The sequence below is a fragment of the Rhinatrema bivittatum genome, chromosome 5 (assembly GCF_901001135.1).
Source record: "Rhinatrema bivittatum chromosome 5, aRhiBiv1.1, whole genome shotgun sequence".
Classification (NCBI taxonomy): domain Eukaryota; kingdom Metazoa; phylum Chordata; class Amphibia; order Gymnophiona; family Rhinatrematidae; genus Rhinatrema; species Rhinatrema bivittatum.
Window position 1 is genome coordinate 214,281,497 of NC_042619.1, and position 16,073 is coordinate 214,297,569.

General features: G+C 42.3%; 1 protein-coding gene across 8 annotated transcripts in view; it reads left to right on the forward strand.

Moving 5' to 3' along the window:
- The window catches only part of CASK (calcium/calmodulin dependent serine protein kinase), a 1,033,919-nt gene that overhangs the window by 918,392 nt on the left and 99,454 nt on the right, over window positions 1–16,073 (forward strand). For all 8 annotated transcript variants that reach the window (XM_029603127.1, XM_029603128.1, XM_029603131.1 and 5 more), the window contains one exon: window positions 3,263–3,459. In XM_029603127.1, coding sequence (XP_029458987.1) covers window positions 3,263–3,459 — 197 coding nt within the window. The remainder of the gene's footprint in view (window positions 1–3,262; window positions 3,460–16,073) is intronic.

Here is a 16,073-nt window from a genome sequence, read left to right on the forward strand (position 1 = left end):
AGACCCCAGGAGTTTGACCAGTGTAGGAGGGCTTGATATTAGGCAATATTTGGCACATTTTGAGGTGTCAAGTGAGGTGGGGGAATTTAGTGTAGGTCTATCTTGGGTTGATATTAGTGGGTCTAGGTAGTGTGCTTGCTTAGAGGGAAGCATTCAAGTGTTTTACTAAATAAGATTGTCTGGCAGGTCTTTGAGGAGCACGCTGGACGTGGATCTGATGAGGATCCTCTGTTTCCTAATAGTTCACTGAGGGGTTTTTAAAAATATATTTAAAGTTTATATTATTGAAGTCTCTTCTTTTGTTTATGGTGATGTACTGGTTATGGTGATGGTTTTCCTTTTTTTGTTTGTTTCTGGGGGTCAGAGTTAGTGTGTTTGTTTTATTTGTCTCATCTGTTTTGGGATTGTAGACTGCTTTTGTAGTTGGTTTAACTTTATTATCTGAGGTTTCATCCTTTTTTTTGGCAGCTTCTATTTAGTTGCTTTGTTTTCTGTAAACCATGGTATGGAACAGTTGGGGTGAATTGTTTTATTTTTCACTGGTGCTGCTTAGTCCAGGGTCATCTGATAAGATTGGCTCCAGTGGTGGACCAGTTTATGGACTGGATGTTCATGGAAAGTTTCTACTTTGGACCTTCATCTGATCCAGCATGGCATTTCTTATGTTCTTATGGTACTTAGATTTTTATTAAATTGTGCAGCATTGATTTTTCCCTCTGATTTTCTGAATTAATTTCTGTGGTACTAAGCCTTTCTTGGTTGACTATATGTTGAGGTCAAATGTGATCATGAAGTGATGGAACCAAGTCACTGGATAGGTTTTGGGTTTTTGGATGGATCTGCTTGTGTTCTTGGTGAGAGAGGTGAGTAGCAAGTCAAAAGGTATTAGCATTACAGGTAGGTACAAATTCATATTTTGTAGGCCTAATGCATGTGTTGATGCCTAGATGTTACTGGCTGCTTTGCGTTTTGAGTTTTCAAAATGCCCACTAAAGTCTCCCAGTATCAGGAGGAGTATTAATAATAGTAATAATTTGGTCAATAAAGTAATGTTTTTCCTCTATTTTATTTAGTATTGTGATGAAGCAGTATAGTAGTAGAAGATCTAGCTTGTGGCCTTGTGCCATTTTCACATATACATCTTCCTAGGACATAAGGATCTCTGTTTCTACTTCTAAAACTGGAACAGTGTCTTTGTGGATGATTGCTACTCTTCCACCGTTTTGTTTAGCCGTGGTTGATTTTATATCTTGATGGGATAAGCTGTGTGTTAGGGTAGGTCTTTTGTTCTCAACCAAGTTTCTACTATGAAAACCAGATCTGGATATTTTCAATTAAGAGATTGTGGATAAGTTGATCTTGTTCATTACTGATTTGACATTGAAGTACATGCATTTAATGGGTGTTTTAACTTGGTATTTCCATATCTGACTTGAATTGTATTAAGTATGTTCTGTCCTGTTATTGGTTTTGGTGGAGTAGTGCCCAAGTATCATCCTCTTTCTATAATTATGTTGATATGGTTGGATGTTGGTTGGCTAGTGATAAATTGGATTGTTAGGGTAGGGGGAAAGGTGGTAGGAGTCACTTTGTATTTTGGTGGGGCAGAGTTTATCGATCTTGAGACATAATCGTGTTGATTGGATTAAGTATGGGCTTGGTGGTGCCAGTTTGTTTGGGATGTGGTAAACTGGGTGCTCAGCCTTTGGGTTATATTCTTGTTGATCAGTATGATTGGTCATTATGTATTCATGGAAGGTGGGAGGGGTGTCAGTTTTCTAAGTGTTTAGCACATACATGACTATGTAAATCATATTTATTAAGTGCCTCATAGTGATGATTGAGAGAGGTATCACTTTTAGAATGCTAAAAGTTTCTTCTTGATTAAGATTTTTGCTCAATCTCTCTGTTTGGTAGTTGTCACTTAAATGGTTTTCTTTTTGAACAAGAGTTGTCACATCCTAAACTTGGACATATCAAATATCCAAAGCTCCCAAACTCAAAATGTAACTGAGTCCATCAAGAAACCTGTTGTGAAGCTTTCATGTTATGTAACTTGAGCATTATAGAAGCAAATGTGGATTACAATACTGAGTCCTTATACTTCATGTTACAAATCCCATGAATAGTGACAGGAGAGCAACAAACCAATATAGCCTAATACTGCAAATTGTTCATACCTATAAATGTGAAAAGATCCCTCTGCAAGTTTGTGATAGGGTTCTTTAATATATTTGTACCAGAAGATTGAAATCTCCCCCTTCCCCATCCTCATTTTCCCCATAATCCATAGTCCTTGACATCCAGATTAGACCACATTAGTGAGAACATTTGTTTTTATCACAGGCTCTCTGCATCATTCCTCTTGAAGTTTCTAATCATGTCAATAGTATTATCTTGTCCTTTTTTTATTTTTGTCTCCAGTATTCTTATTTGTGTGTACTTTGTACATGTTCTAACTGATTACTTCATTTTAGGTTGAGGCTTTCCAACTCCAATAAGTCAAGAAGCTGTAAAAATGAAGTAATTGCAGACAGTGGTTCAGAAATAACACATTTATTCTCTAGTAGTAGTAAACTCTTCAGGGTACATATGATTATCCAGTTGCATGTGCTGAGTAGTTGTAGAGGTTTTTGCCCTGTGCCTCTTCACACACTAGAAGTCTGTAGTTACAGGAGCAGCTGTTCCCATCCATCCCTACCAGCTGTACAGGTTGCACTCAATTAGAAACTGTTAAAGAAGGTGAGATGAGAGCTTCAATGATTAACAGTGTAGTGCAAAAATTGTTCTTGTAGTAATTTTTTTTATCATTAATATCCTTGAACCTCATTGTGGCCTGACAGTGAAAATGTTTTCAGTAGTGTTCATGTGCCATATTCATTAATGGTTTAAACTATATAGTTGTAGATCGTTGGTTAATACTGAGATGTAGAGTGCCACTTTTAATTCACTGTATTGGTCAATTATTTTTTTAATAATTATTAGAAGCTGGAGTTCTCTGCAAGTGTTCTAGATTATAGCTATTCATTTTTTCCATATCAAAAGTATCAGTCTCTAGAGTAGGGATTATCTGGTGTAACTGCCCTGCTTACTCGCTGATTTCTATTTAGATTTTCAGTTTTGACATTCACCCTTTCTTTTGCTGTTGAATTTTTTCATCCATGTATGTTGATGCAATAATTTTGATCTACAGAATGATTTTATGCTGCTATCACTATTGTTGGTAAATGTAATGTGACTATACGAATTTTTTTTTTATCAGATTTATGTAAGAGCACAATTTGAGTATGACCCAGCTAAAGATGACCTCATCCCCTGCAAAGAAGCTGGCATTAGATTTCGAATTGGTGACATCATTCAGATCATTAGTAAAGATGACCATAACTGGTGGCAGGGGAAACTAGAAAACTCCAAAAATGGCACTGCTGGTCTCATTCCTTCTCCAGAGCTTCAGGAATGGTATCTTCCCATCTTCCTTTTTTACAGTGTGCTACTCATCCCCTGTCAACATTTCAGTAACTGTGCCATTGCTTTTCAGATTATTGTAATCTTTGTTTTTATAAGTTAGTCAACAGCGGTCTCTGGAGTTTCTCTGTGTATTGTAATACTGTGTATTGTAATATTTATAAAGAAGTTACAAAGGTAGCATCAGTAAGTCAGACATGGTTGCAAGCAGGAATGTCGAACCATACTTTGATTTATTTCTGAGCTCCATTGTTCTGGCTGACTCCTGGATATTATTAAGGAAAGGAAATGAATAGGCCACATCTCAAGGGAAAGAATTAGAAAGTGTAGCCATTAGTAGGTTAGACAAGGGAGGTTATTTATATAGTGCCCTAGCCAAGGCTTCTTACAAAACTAAGAAAAAGGCATATGTACTAAGCAGTTTTTCCATGGACAAGCAGAACAAAGTCAGCCACCCAAATGGATGATGTCATCCTATGGTGCCATGTTGGAGCATACTTTCTCTCTCTCTCTACTTCAGATGAAAAAAACCTTTGAACATATGTAAGATTTCCTGCATTAGTGACGTGTGAGTCTATCAATCTTTATGTCCACTTTATTAATGCTTAGAGTTTAATTGTTGCTGTGATTTTTCAAGTTTTATCCCTTAAATTTCAGATATTTGTCCACAAGTTTATTTTTGTTTTTCACCCTTTGTTTTTTGAGCCAAAAAAAGTAGATTTAGTCTTTTCTGTTCATGACTGAAAAATCTTCAAGAGCAGGAAAGTTCCCATTTAAATCCTGTGCGAAATGTCACCACAAAATGGCAAGACAGAATCTGCATGACATCTGCCATACATGTTTGGAACTGAACACAACACATCCAGTTTTGATACCTGTGGATGATTGTTTACAAGAGCCTATGCCTACAGGAGATAAAGCTCAAATATGAGCTCTCATCACCTGCTGAAATCAAGAAGTAAATCAATAAAGGTCCAGAATCTCCATAGCTCCAAGCCCAAAAGAGGAAGTCCCTAAAAACTTGACTCCCCAAAGAAGAAATCACCATCTCCTACAAACCTGGGACCAAGTCCAAAAAGTGTCATACCAAACATAGGCCACACCGAAGCTCAGCACCATCAGACAGTATGCGTTTCCCCATCAACAGCAGGGCCAACCTCAACTCCATCAACAGCAATCAAGATCTCTTCCAAGAGAAAAACACCCAACTCAATTTCCTCAGAAACCTGCCATGAGTTTTTGACTGTCATTAAATACAGCATTCTCCCCATCTCAGAGCCTTCCAGTAGGACAAAAGGCTTCAATTTTTTGGTGCCCAATGCTCACTAATTACATCAGACAAATGAGTTCTCAAGATAATCAACTAGGATTACTGCTTAAATTTTCAGTCCCTTCTACTTACTGGCAGTTCCTCCATGCCCTCTGTGACATTCATAGAAATAGCTGCAAGTGTTAAAGAAGGAAATAGAATCCCTATTGTCAATTCATCCCAAACAGAAAGAGAGAATTTCCTCATTGCAAGGAAGTCAGGAGAATTGTGACCTATCTTGGATCTCAGAAACCTGAATGTATTTCTAAAAAGGAAAGTTTAAAATGAATTCCCTAGGTACCATTCTTCCGCTGTTAAAATAGAAGAATGGCTGATGTTTGTTATTAATACCATGCATCAGTTTGGAGGGGGGTGGGGTTACATAGAAAGTTTGGATTACGAGACAGTCTCGTTGGGGATGTAGCTGTATGAAACTTTTATGGCTTGTATAACAACTGTATTCCAAATAAAAAGTTAAATTACAAAAAAAAAAAAATAGAAGAATGGCTCACTACTTTAGAACTCAAAGATATTTATACTCACATTCCAATACACAAATTATACAAGAAGTACCTAAGATTCTCACTGGAAGAAAAACCATTATCAGTATAAGGTTCTCCCATCCAGCCTGGCTGTAGCTCCAACAACATTTTCCAAATGTGTGGCTGCACATTTAAGAAAAAACAATGTGATAGTTTTACCATATTTAGAGATGACTATCTAATATTGAGTACATTGTACAACTATTCCAAAGAAAACCATGCATTTGCAGTTCAGACATTGCAAATACCTAGGATTAGTCATAAATTTTGAGAATGACCCCCGACACATTAATTAGAATTTATAGGAGCACATCTTAGTACTCAAGGGAAAAGCATTTCTACCAGAATACAACGTGTATACATTGGTAGATCTTGTTCGAGCACTTTGCTGTCATCATTGGGTCACAGCCAAGTCATTTATGAGAATGTTGGACTACATGACATCCAAAGTTCATGCAACACTTCTAGCAGGTCTATACATGAGACATCGATAGAGTCTCAAGTTTCATTGGAATCAACATATACATCATCTGTCTCACAGAATTCCAATAACTAAATGACTCGCTCAGTTCCTAGAATGGTGGATAGTTACATCAACTCTTCAACAAGGACTCTGTTTTCCTCTTATACAACCCCAGAGGATTTTAACCTTAGATGTATCCCAGCAAGGTTAGGGTACTCATCTCGGCACAATTTGTACACAGGGAAAATGCACCTCTTCAGAGTCCATGCTGCACATCAGTCTGTTAGGGTTCAGAGCCATATTCAAAGTACTTCAAATCTGCAAGTAATAGATAACAACAATCTTATATCCAGATACAAACAAACACTCAAGTAGCAGTCTATATAAATAAAAATGTTAAATAGTTTGGGTAAAATCACTAATCTCAGAAACCACTGAACCGATTGCTTTCAAATTTGGACACAACCTTCATTTCGCATACAGGAAGGTTCTTCTGTACTTACTTTACAGATATGTCACACCTGTGACAGGTAAAATAGGTTTAAAGATTTTTTCCAGAAAACAGCAACATCTGCTGGACGTAAGCACCATCTGTTACACCTTACACTAACACACGCTACACTAATCATTTCGCCAGTCCAGGTCCACGTTTCACTTCCATTTTAACACATTTGCGCACTTTTTTCGCCGGAAGATAACTATTTCCTTTACAGCTAAAATACACCCACCACCCTCCTCACACCCCCACACACATGCCAAATTGATTTACTTCCCACAGCCTCCCAAAACACACAAAACCACCCTCCTCACACACCCCCCACACACATACCAAATTTATTTACTTCCCAGGCCCTCACAACACACACAAAACCTGACAGAAGTCCGGGAGGCTCCAGCAGGGGGTCAGGACCGGTCCGGGACACATCTCCTGCACTACGGCCGTCGGCTGCCAGCAATCAACATGGCGCCAACGGCATTTTCCCTTACTATGCCACTCGGGGACATCAATGGCGGCAGTAGCCCATGTGACATAGTAAGGGCAAGGGCCCCTCTGCGCCATTTTCAGGACTGGCAGCCGGCAGCCATTTGCCCTTACTATGTCAGAGGACCTACCGCTGCCATTGCTCCACCCCACTGACATAGTAAGGGCAAAGGGCCATCGGAACCCGTTTCAGTGCTCGCAGCCCACCGTCCAATGCCAATACATCGCTCCCGGACCGCTCCTGAAAGCCCGCTCCACTGACTGACATTTTTATCAGATCTCGGGGGGTCTGGAGGGTAGGGGGTGGTAATGAATTTACTGCGAACATCTTGGGGAGGAGTCACGAGGGGGGAGCAGGTTTCATTCATTCAGCAACTCTGGGGGGGGCAGGGGGGTGGGCTACTGTTTTTCGCAGGGCTGGGGGAGGGGGGGCAGGAGAGTGTGGGGTGGTTAGTTTAAGAGAACGTTTCTTATAGGGTTGTTTTTTGGGGGAAGGGGGAGGTTCACACACAAATACATACACTAAACTTGCACAATCTCGGGAACGCACCAAAATAGCCCTCCCCAGACCACAAAACAAATTTGGGAGTGCAAATTTGGTTAGGCACTCCCCTATTTGGCTACATAACGCACACAGACGCCCAGGGACAGAGCACATGTAGCACCAAGAATTTTAATTTCCCAGGTCTTGGGGGGGGGGGGCAGGAGGGTGAGGGGTTATTATTTGATTTAAAGGGTTGGGATTGGTGTTTTTTTGGGGGGTGGGGGGTTCCCACAGAAATAGAAAGACAAAAGTTTTCTGATCTGAAGGGTAGGCAGTAGGTGGGGGGAGATGATAGTGAGGGGAGGGAGAATGAGGGGAGAGGTGAGTGTGAGGGGAGAGAGTTGGAGTGGGGACAGGAGAGGGAAGGGGGGGTGAGTGACCAAGGGGGAGGAGGATGAGTGACTGAGGTAAATGAGGAGGGAGGGAAAAGAACCTGACTCTGCCACTGCAACGCGTGGCGGGTACCGCTAGTATTTTATAAAAACTAAGGATAGAGACAGGATGGAAGTGATCCAGAGAAAGGCAACCAAAATGGTGAGGGTTCTACACAGGAAGACTTATGAGTGAGCCTAAATATGTATACCCTGGAGGAAAGAGACAGGGAAGATATGACCTTTAAATACATGGAATGTATTAATGATGCACAAGAATCAAACCTTTGCTGATCAAAAGAAAACTATAGAACTAGGGGTCATGATATGAAATTTCAAGTGGGACAATGTTGGGACTTTTTTTCACAGTAAAAGTGGTAGATATATGAAATGCCCTCCTGGAAAGAGGTAGTAAAGACAAGATCAGTAATGGAATTCAAAAGGGTATGGGATAACCTAGAGAATCCATAGTGGCTAAAGGACGGAAATGAAGATAAGGTATAACCTATGTCAACCTGTACGGAGCAGCAGTTACTAGCCTTAACAGACAGCCTCGAGGTAATTTGCCCAGAACAGCAGTTACTACCCTGAAAAAAAAAAGACTTTCTGGGCAGATTGGATGGACCACTTGGGCCTTTTTCTGCTGTCATTTACTATGTCACTATGCAAACAGACAAGGAAAAATGGGTTCCTTGCAACTATGCAAAGAAGCTCACAAAATGTGTACATGGGCACAACCAGGGAAAATTCACTTATTTGCAGTTCATCTGTAAGGAAATAACAATGTTATAGCAGATACCCTGAGTCATCGTCTCCAGCCACATGAACAGGGTCTCAACTACAGCATAGAGAGGAATAACTGTTCTAGCAATGTGGAACTCCAGGGATAGACCTTTTTGCTTCTTCTCAAAACTGCAGCCTTCTCTTTACTGTTCCAGGAAACTAGCATAAGACTCACTGACGTCAGATGCATTTTCAGTACCATGGAACAAGGAGCTAATGTATGCATTCCCTCTGATTGCAATGACTATAAAGAAATTGAGGCAAGACAAGGGGGGAAATGATCATAGAGGCCCCTTTTTAGCCTCGAAAGATATGGTTTCCTTGTTTGCAAAGTTTGACAGTAGCGCCCGCCCCCCCCCCCAATAGAACAGAGAATATTTGCAAATCTAACTCAGGTCAATGATTTTCTACCTCACCCCAGACTTCAATCTCTACACCTAACTGCATGGAAATTGAAAGTGAATTAGTTCATAACATGGCCTTAACCATTACTTTTAGCAGCTAGGAAAGCAATTATGAGGCATTCATATAATTTCAAGTGGAAATGATTCTCTTTCTGGTATGCAGCACATAACAGTGATCCCTTTTCCTGTCCTCCATTCTATTACAATATCATCTGCACCTAGCTGATTATGGTTTGAAGTCTAATTCAGTAAAAATGCATTTCTCTGCGATTGCAGCATAATCGTTGCTTGGAAGATCTGCCTGGTTTGCAGCAACCACTAGTGTCAAGTTTTATAAAAGAATTATACCACTTGGAACCTCCAATCAAAATTCTGCTATTTAATGGCATCTAAATATGAGACCATTTCAGTTAATGTGGGGCTTCTTAAGTCTCCAGCAACCGTGAACTTAAAATACATAACATGGAAGGCTTTATTCTTGATAGCAATCACTTCGGCTCACAGAGTTAATGAACTTGATTTTGGCGCATTATACCCCTTACACCCAAAGTTTTAAGAATAGAATGGTTTTAAGAATACATCCTAAGTTCTTGCCCAAGGTAGTTACACAGTTCCACCTGAATTAATCTATTGTGCTTCCTGTTTTCTCCCTAAACATCATTCGTTGTCAGCGCATCAGGAAGAGTTCTACTGTTTTATATAAACAGAATTAAATCCTTTAGAAAATCTTCACAATTATTTCTATTTTTTGAGTGCTCCAAAGGTACTTCCAGTTTCAAAATGAACACTGTCAAGATGGATCTGTCAATGTCTCTCACATTGTTTCTTGGCAGCAGGGGAGTTAATGTTCAACAAAAGAGTAAGGTGCACCAAGTACAAACATTTACAACAACAATGACACACCTTCAATCTTTTTGGATCTACAATATATATATGCATGGTCACTATGTGGTCATCAAACACTTTCACGAAGCATTACTGTCTGGATCAAGATTCACATAACGACAATACATTTGGCCAGGCAGTTCTTAAAAAAAAAAAAAATGTAAATAAAGCTTCAACTACCTTCCTCCTATCTCCTTGGGTTGCAAAAAAAAAAAAAATTAAAAAAGAAAATGTCATATATATAGATATAGATATATATATATATCTCAAATAGGACAGATTGCAATCATTAGCTAGAGAATCCTCATTTGTGTGGCTGACTGTTCCTCTTGTCCACAGAGAAAGCATAGTTGCTTACCTATAGATGGTGTTCTCCGTGGACAGCAGAATAAACAGTAACACAATCCCTCCCATCTCCCCATATAGTTGAAGCTAGCTCGAAATGGGACTGAGAGGCTTGCACAGTGACACCAATGCACAAAATCCTGTGCATATTCAGAAAGGTTATTTTTTCTTCTGAGCTAGAGGGTATGTGCTCTGACATGGCACTGTAGAATAACATCACCCACTTGTGTGGCTGGCTGTTCTGCTTTCCACGGAGAACACCATCTAGAGATATGCATCTACAATTTATCTGTAGATAAAAAATGGGAAAAGTGCATCTGGGTTAAAGGGTAATAACGAATGGTACAAAGCTAAATGAAGGAAGCAGAGCCAGGACAGTAGATTCAGGAATTTAGGCATTGAAGTGTAGCAATTAGAAAGAGTGAGTCTTCCGTTTTAGAGTGGAAGACAAGAGAGCATGGGGGATTCTTATTCATTGGAATGTGGGTTGTTCCAAGGGGATGGTACTAGTGAAGAAAAGGCACATAAGCAAGGGATTTCCTATTTTGTAGAAGAGCTGTGATGGGTCATAGTGAAGGACGAGCAGAAAGGTATTGAAGTGCCAACCTTACCTTTTGGCCAAACTGACTTCTATATTAATAAGCTTCAGAAAGATGAACTGACATCTTACCACCTTCATTCTCTGCTTTTGTTATCTATTTTTTTCTCACATAGGCGGCATACAGTTGGTTCATGTTTGTGTATGTGTGTTTCTCACAGGACAAGCAGGATGGTAGTCCTCACATATGGGTGACATCATCAGGATGGAGCCCAATCACGGAAAACTTCTGTCAGTTTCCAGAACTTTGACTGGCCCCTACTGGGTATGCCCAGCATGGCACTAACCCCGCAGCCAGCAGGGGTCCCCCTTCAGTCTTTTTTCCGCGCAGCAGTAGCCTCGCGGTTTAGGAGCTCTGAACACATTCCTGACAGGAATTTTTCCTCACGGACTTATTTAAAATAACTTTGCCCCACAGGGGTCCCTCCTCTTACTCCAGTAAGTTTTTTCGCAGTTTTCGTCAATTACCATCGAGTTTAGTCCTCGCGGCCTACTGGCCGTCGACCGTACTGCGGCTCGATTTTTCTATGGCCATGGCGTCGGGGTTTCGTCTGTGCCTGGATTGTACTCGCACCATGTTGATAACAGACCCTCATAGAGTCTGTGTAATGTGCTTAGGCCGTGAGCATGATGTCCTGACTTGCACCAAATGTGCCCTCATGACACCAAAAGGTCGCAAAGCCAAAATGGAGAAGATGGGACTCCTCTTCCGTGCTCACACCCCGACGCCGTCCATTGCATCGACGTCATCGGAACCGGCACCGAAGTCGCACCAACATCGACAACCGTCCGGTGACCGCCCGCCATAGACATCTTCACGGCCATCGACTCCCATTTCTCCCCCTCAAGATCGAAGGGAGAAACATCGGCATCGTAAGTCTCAGACCGTCGAGGGAGCGAAATCATCGACCGAGCCACCGTCCGAGCCACCATCGAAGATGCCCCGTCCAGGAACGGCACCGACCACTCCTGCGACCGGGACATCGAGGCCACCCTCACCCAATCGGGGTTTGGGAGTCGCGATTCCGCCTGTAAAGGTGGTCCCTCCGACTGTGCCTCAGCCTCCCTCTTCAGTCACGGAGCCGGAGCTGATTGCCCCAGGTCTCCGGGAAGAACTGGACCGGCTGGTCCAGGAGGCCATCGACAAGGCGATGCTATGGCTCCAGGTCCCTCCAGCACCGACATCGGTACCGAGAGTGGAACTGGTCACCGACCCGATTCCAGCAGCGCTGGCACCACTGCTATCCCGGAAGGAGGCACTCATGACTGCCCTTCCGGTGATTCCCAGGTCTCCGATGGCTCCGGTGCCCTCCCCGATGACAGCCTTATCGGGAGGAGAAACACCATTTCGCATCCCTCCTTCAGGAGTTCTGCCTCAGCCATCGATGCCATGTCATCCCTCGCCACCGATTCATTCATCGGGAGCGATACGCACATCGGCACCATCGATGCCTTCGATACCGGCACCGATACCTTCCAGGCCGTCCACGGTGCCCCCAGCGATTCCTTTGATTTTCTCGGAGCCTCAGCCGGGGCCTTCGCGTATCCAACCCCCTTCTCGTCCTACAGGTCAGCCTAATGATCCTTATGACACCTGCGGTGATGATAATTCCTCAGACACCGATGACTTGCCTTCACCTCCCTCTCCTACTGAAAGTAGAAAGCGTTCTCCTCCAGAGGACCTCTCTTTCATTAATTTTGTGAAGGAAATGTCAGAATTGGTTCCTTTCCAGCTTCAGACGGAGCAAGATGATAGGCACCAGATGATGGAGCTTCTCCAATTCCTGGATGCCCCTAAGGTGATCACTTCTATTCCCATTCATTAAGTTCTTCTTGACCTCCTCAAAAAGAACTGGGAAAATCCTGGATCCATTGCCCCAGTACACAGAAAGGCTGACACTACTTATCTGGTACAGTCAGCCTCTGGCTTTCAAAAATCTCAGCTTGACCACCACTCAGTTGTGGTGGAATCAGCTCAAAAGAAAGCAAAAAGGACAAAACCACACTCTTCTACCCCTTCTGTCAAAGAACACAAGTTCCTCGACAATGTTGGTCGTCGAGTATTCCAAGGGGCCATGCTTATCTCCAGGATTGCTTCTTACCAGCTGTATATTGGCAAGTTAAATGTAAGACATTGATAAGACAGGCTAAGAGAGAATTTGAAAAGAAGTTGGCTGTAGAGGCAAAAACTCACAGTAAAAACTTTTTAAAATATATCCGAAGCAGAAAGCCTGTGAGGGAGTCAGTTGGACCGTTAGATGATCGAGGGGTTAAAGGGCCACTTAGAGCGTGGAAAGATTAAATGATTTCTTTGCTTCAGTGTTTACTGAAGAGGATGTTGGGGAGGTACCCGTAATGGAGAAGGTTTTCATGGGCAATGATTCAGATGGACTGAATCAAATCACGGTGAACCTAGAAGATGTGGTAGGCCTGATTGACAAACTAAAGAGTAGTAAATCACCTGGACCGGATGGTATACACCCCAGAGTTCTGAAGGAACTAAAAAATGAAATTTCAGACCTATTAGTAAAAATTAGTAAAAATTTGTAACTTATCATTAAAATCATTTATTTATTTATTTATTTATTAACTTTTTATTTACCGACATTCGTGAAACACATCATGCCGGTTTACATCCATTGTACCTGAAGACTGGAGGATAGCAAATGTAACCCCAATATTTAAAAAGGGCTCCAGGGGTGATCCGGGAAACTACAGACCGGTTAGCCTGACTTCAGTGCCAGGAAAAATAGTGGAAAGTGTTCTAAACATCAAAATCACAGAACATATAGAAAGACATGGTTTAATGGAACAAAGTCAGCATGGCTTTACCCAGGGCAAGTCTTGCCTCACAAATCTGCTTCACTTTTTTGAAGGAGTTAATAAACATGTGGATAAAGGTGAACCGGTAGATATAGTATACTTGGATTTTCAGAAGGCGTTTGACAAAGTTCCTCATGAGAGGCTTCTAGGAAAAGTAAAAAGTCATGGGATAGGTGGCGATGTCCTTTCGTGGATTGCAAACTGGCTAAAAGACAGGAAACAGAGAGTAGGATTAAATGGGCAATTTCTCAGTGGAAGGGAGTGGACAGTGGAGTGCCTCAGGGATCTGTATTGGGACCCTTACTTTTCAATATATTTATAAATGATCTGGAAAGAAATACGACGTGTGAGATAATCAAATTTGCAGATGACACAAAATTGTTCAGAGTAGTTAAATCACAAGCAGATTGTGATAAATTGCAGGAAGACCTTGTGAGACTGGAAAATTGGGCATCCAAATGGCAGATGAAATTTAATGTGGATAAGTGCAAGGTGATGCATATAGGGAAAAATAACCCATGCTATAATTACACAATGTTGGGTTCCATATTAGGTGCTACAACCCAAGAAAGAGATCTAGGTGTCATAGTGGATAACACATTGAAACGATCAGTACAGTGTGCTGCGGCAGTCAAAAAAGCAAACAGAATGTTGGGAATTATTAGAAAGGGAATGGTGAATAAAACGGGAAAATGTCATCATGCCTCTGTATCGCTCCATGGTGAGACCGCACCTTGAATACTGTGTACAATTCTGGTCGCCGCATCTCAAAAAAGATATAATTGCGATGGAGAAGGTACAGAGAAGGGCTACCAAAATAAGGGGAATGGAACAACTCCCCTATGAGGAAAGACTAAAGAGGTTAGGACTTTTCAGCTTGGAGAAGAGACGAATGAGGGAGGATATGATAGAGGTGTTTAAAATCATGAGAGGTCTAGAACGGGTAGATGTGAATCGGTTATTTACTCTTTCGGATAGTAGAAAGACTAGGGGGCACTCCATGAAGTTAGCATGGGGCACATTTAAAACTAATCGGAGAAAGTTCTTTTTTACTCAACACACAATTAAACTCTGGAATTTGTTGCCAGAGGATGTGGTTAGTGCAGTTAGTATAGCTGTGTTTAAAAAAGGATTGGATAAGTTCTTGGAGGAGAAGTCCATTACCTGCTATTAAGTTCACTTAGAGAATAGCCACTACCATTAGCAACGGTAACATGGAATAGACTTGGTTTTTGGGTACTTGCCAGGTTCTTATGGCCTGGATTGGCCACTGTTGGAAACAGGATGCTGGGCTTGATGGACCCTTGGTCTGACCCAGTATGGCATTTTCTTATGTTCTTATATGACCCAATACAATAGGGTCATTTTCAAGCAAATACAGGACTTCTCTGAAACCCTGCCTGACCAATTACAAGAACATCTTCAAACCCTTGTTCACAAGGGGTTTGAAGCAGGAAAGCATGAGATAAGAACAGCTTACGATATCTTCAACACCTCCACTAGAGTGTCTGCAGCTGCCATTTCGGCAAGACGCTGGGCCTGGCTCAAGTCTTCTGACCTTCGCCCAGAAGTACAAGACAGGCTCTCTGACCTGCCCTGTATAGGAAATAATCTGTTCGGTGAACAGATTCAGCAAATAGTGGCTGAATTAAAGGACCATCATGAGACCCTCAAACAGCTCTCATCGATACCTTCTGACTTCCCCTCTAGACAGCCCTTCAAGAAGGACTCTAAGAAGTCATTCTTCTGTCCAAGAAAGTACTATCCTCCACCAACAAGGTCCCGAGTTACGAGGCCTTATCAGAAATCTCAGCCCCACCAGGCTCGGAAGCAAAAGCCACAAGCAGCGGAGATTGAGAGGGAACGATTGCCTGCCTTGCATTTCCTGAATTACCCGGGGTGAGCTGCTTCTTGCCCAGAAGGTGACTTCACTACGTTCCTCGACGTGGAGGGCGGGACCCAGGAAGTGGCCTAATAAAATCGGGCCCTTCTTACTTCCAAGCTGAGATCGAGAGGGAACGATTGCCTGCCTTGCATTTCCTGAATTACCCGGGGTGAGCTGCTTCTTGCCCAGAAGGTGACTTCACTATGTTCCTCGACGTGGAGGGCGGGACCCAGGAAGTGGCCTAATAAAATCAGGCCCACTGCGGCGCGCAGCTGACGCCGGCGTGCTGCCAAAACCGCGCGCGCCCAAGGGGGGCGCGCCTTGTTTGGCTTTGCCCGGCTTCGCCCGGCATCGGACGGACTCGGACAAATATTTTAGAAACGTAAATCAATTACCTCTCTTTCTCCAAGGGGAATCAAGAATAAGACTATCAGCCTAGCCAAGATAAGTACTGTTTGTTTGATCCCTATTTTCCTAAAAAAAAGATAATGCCTCACTCGGCCCGGAAAAGAAGGGCAAGGGAGCGGCTTGTGGATGATAACTTGGCTAGTCTGGTATTGGGCCCAATGGACGCCCATATCAGAAAGGTATCCCTTCATCCGGGTGATGATTCACTTGAAATTTTGCAGGAAGGCATGGCAAAATTTCGTGAAATTGAGACCTCTTTCTCCCTG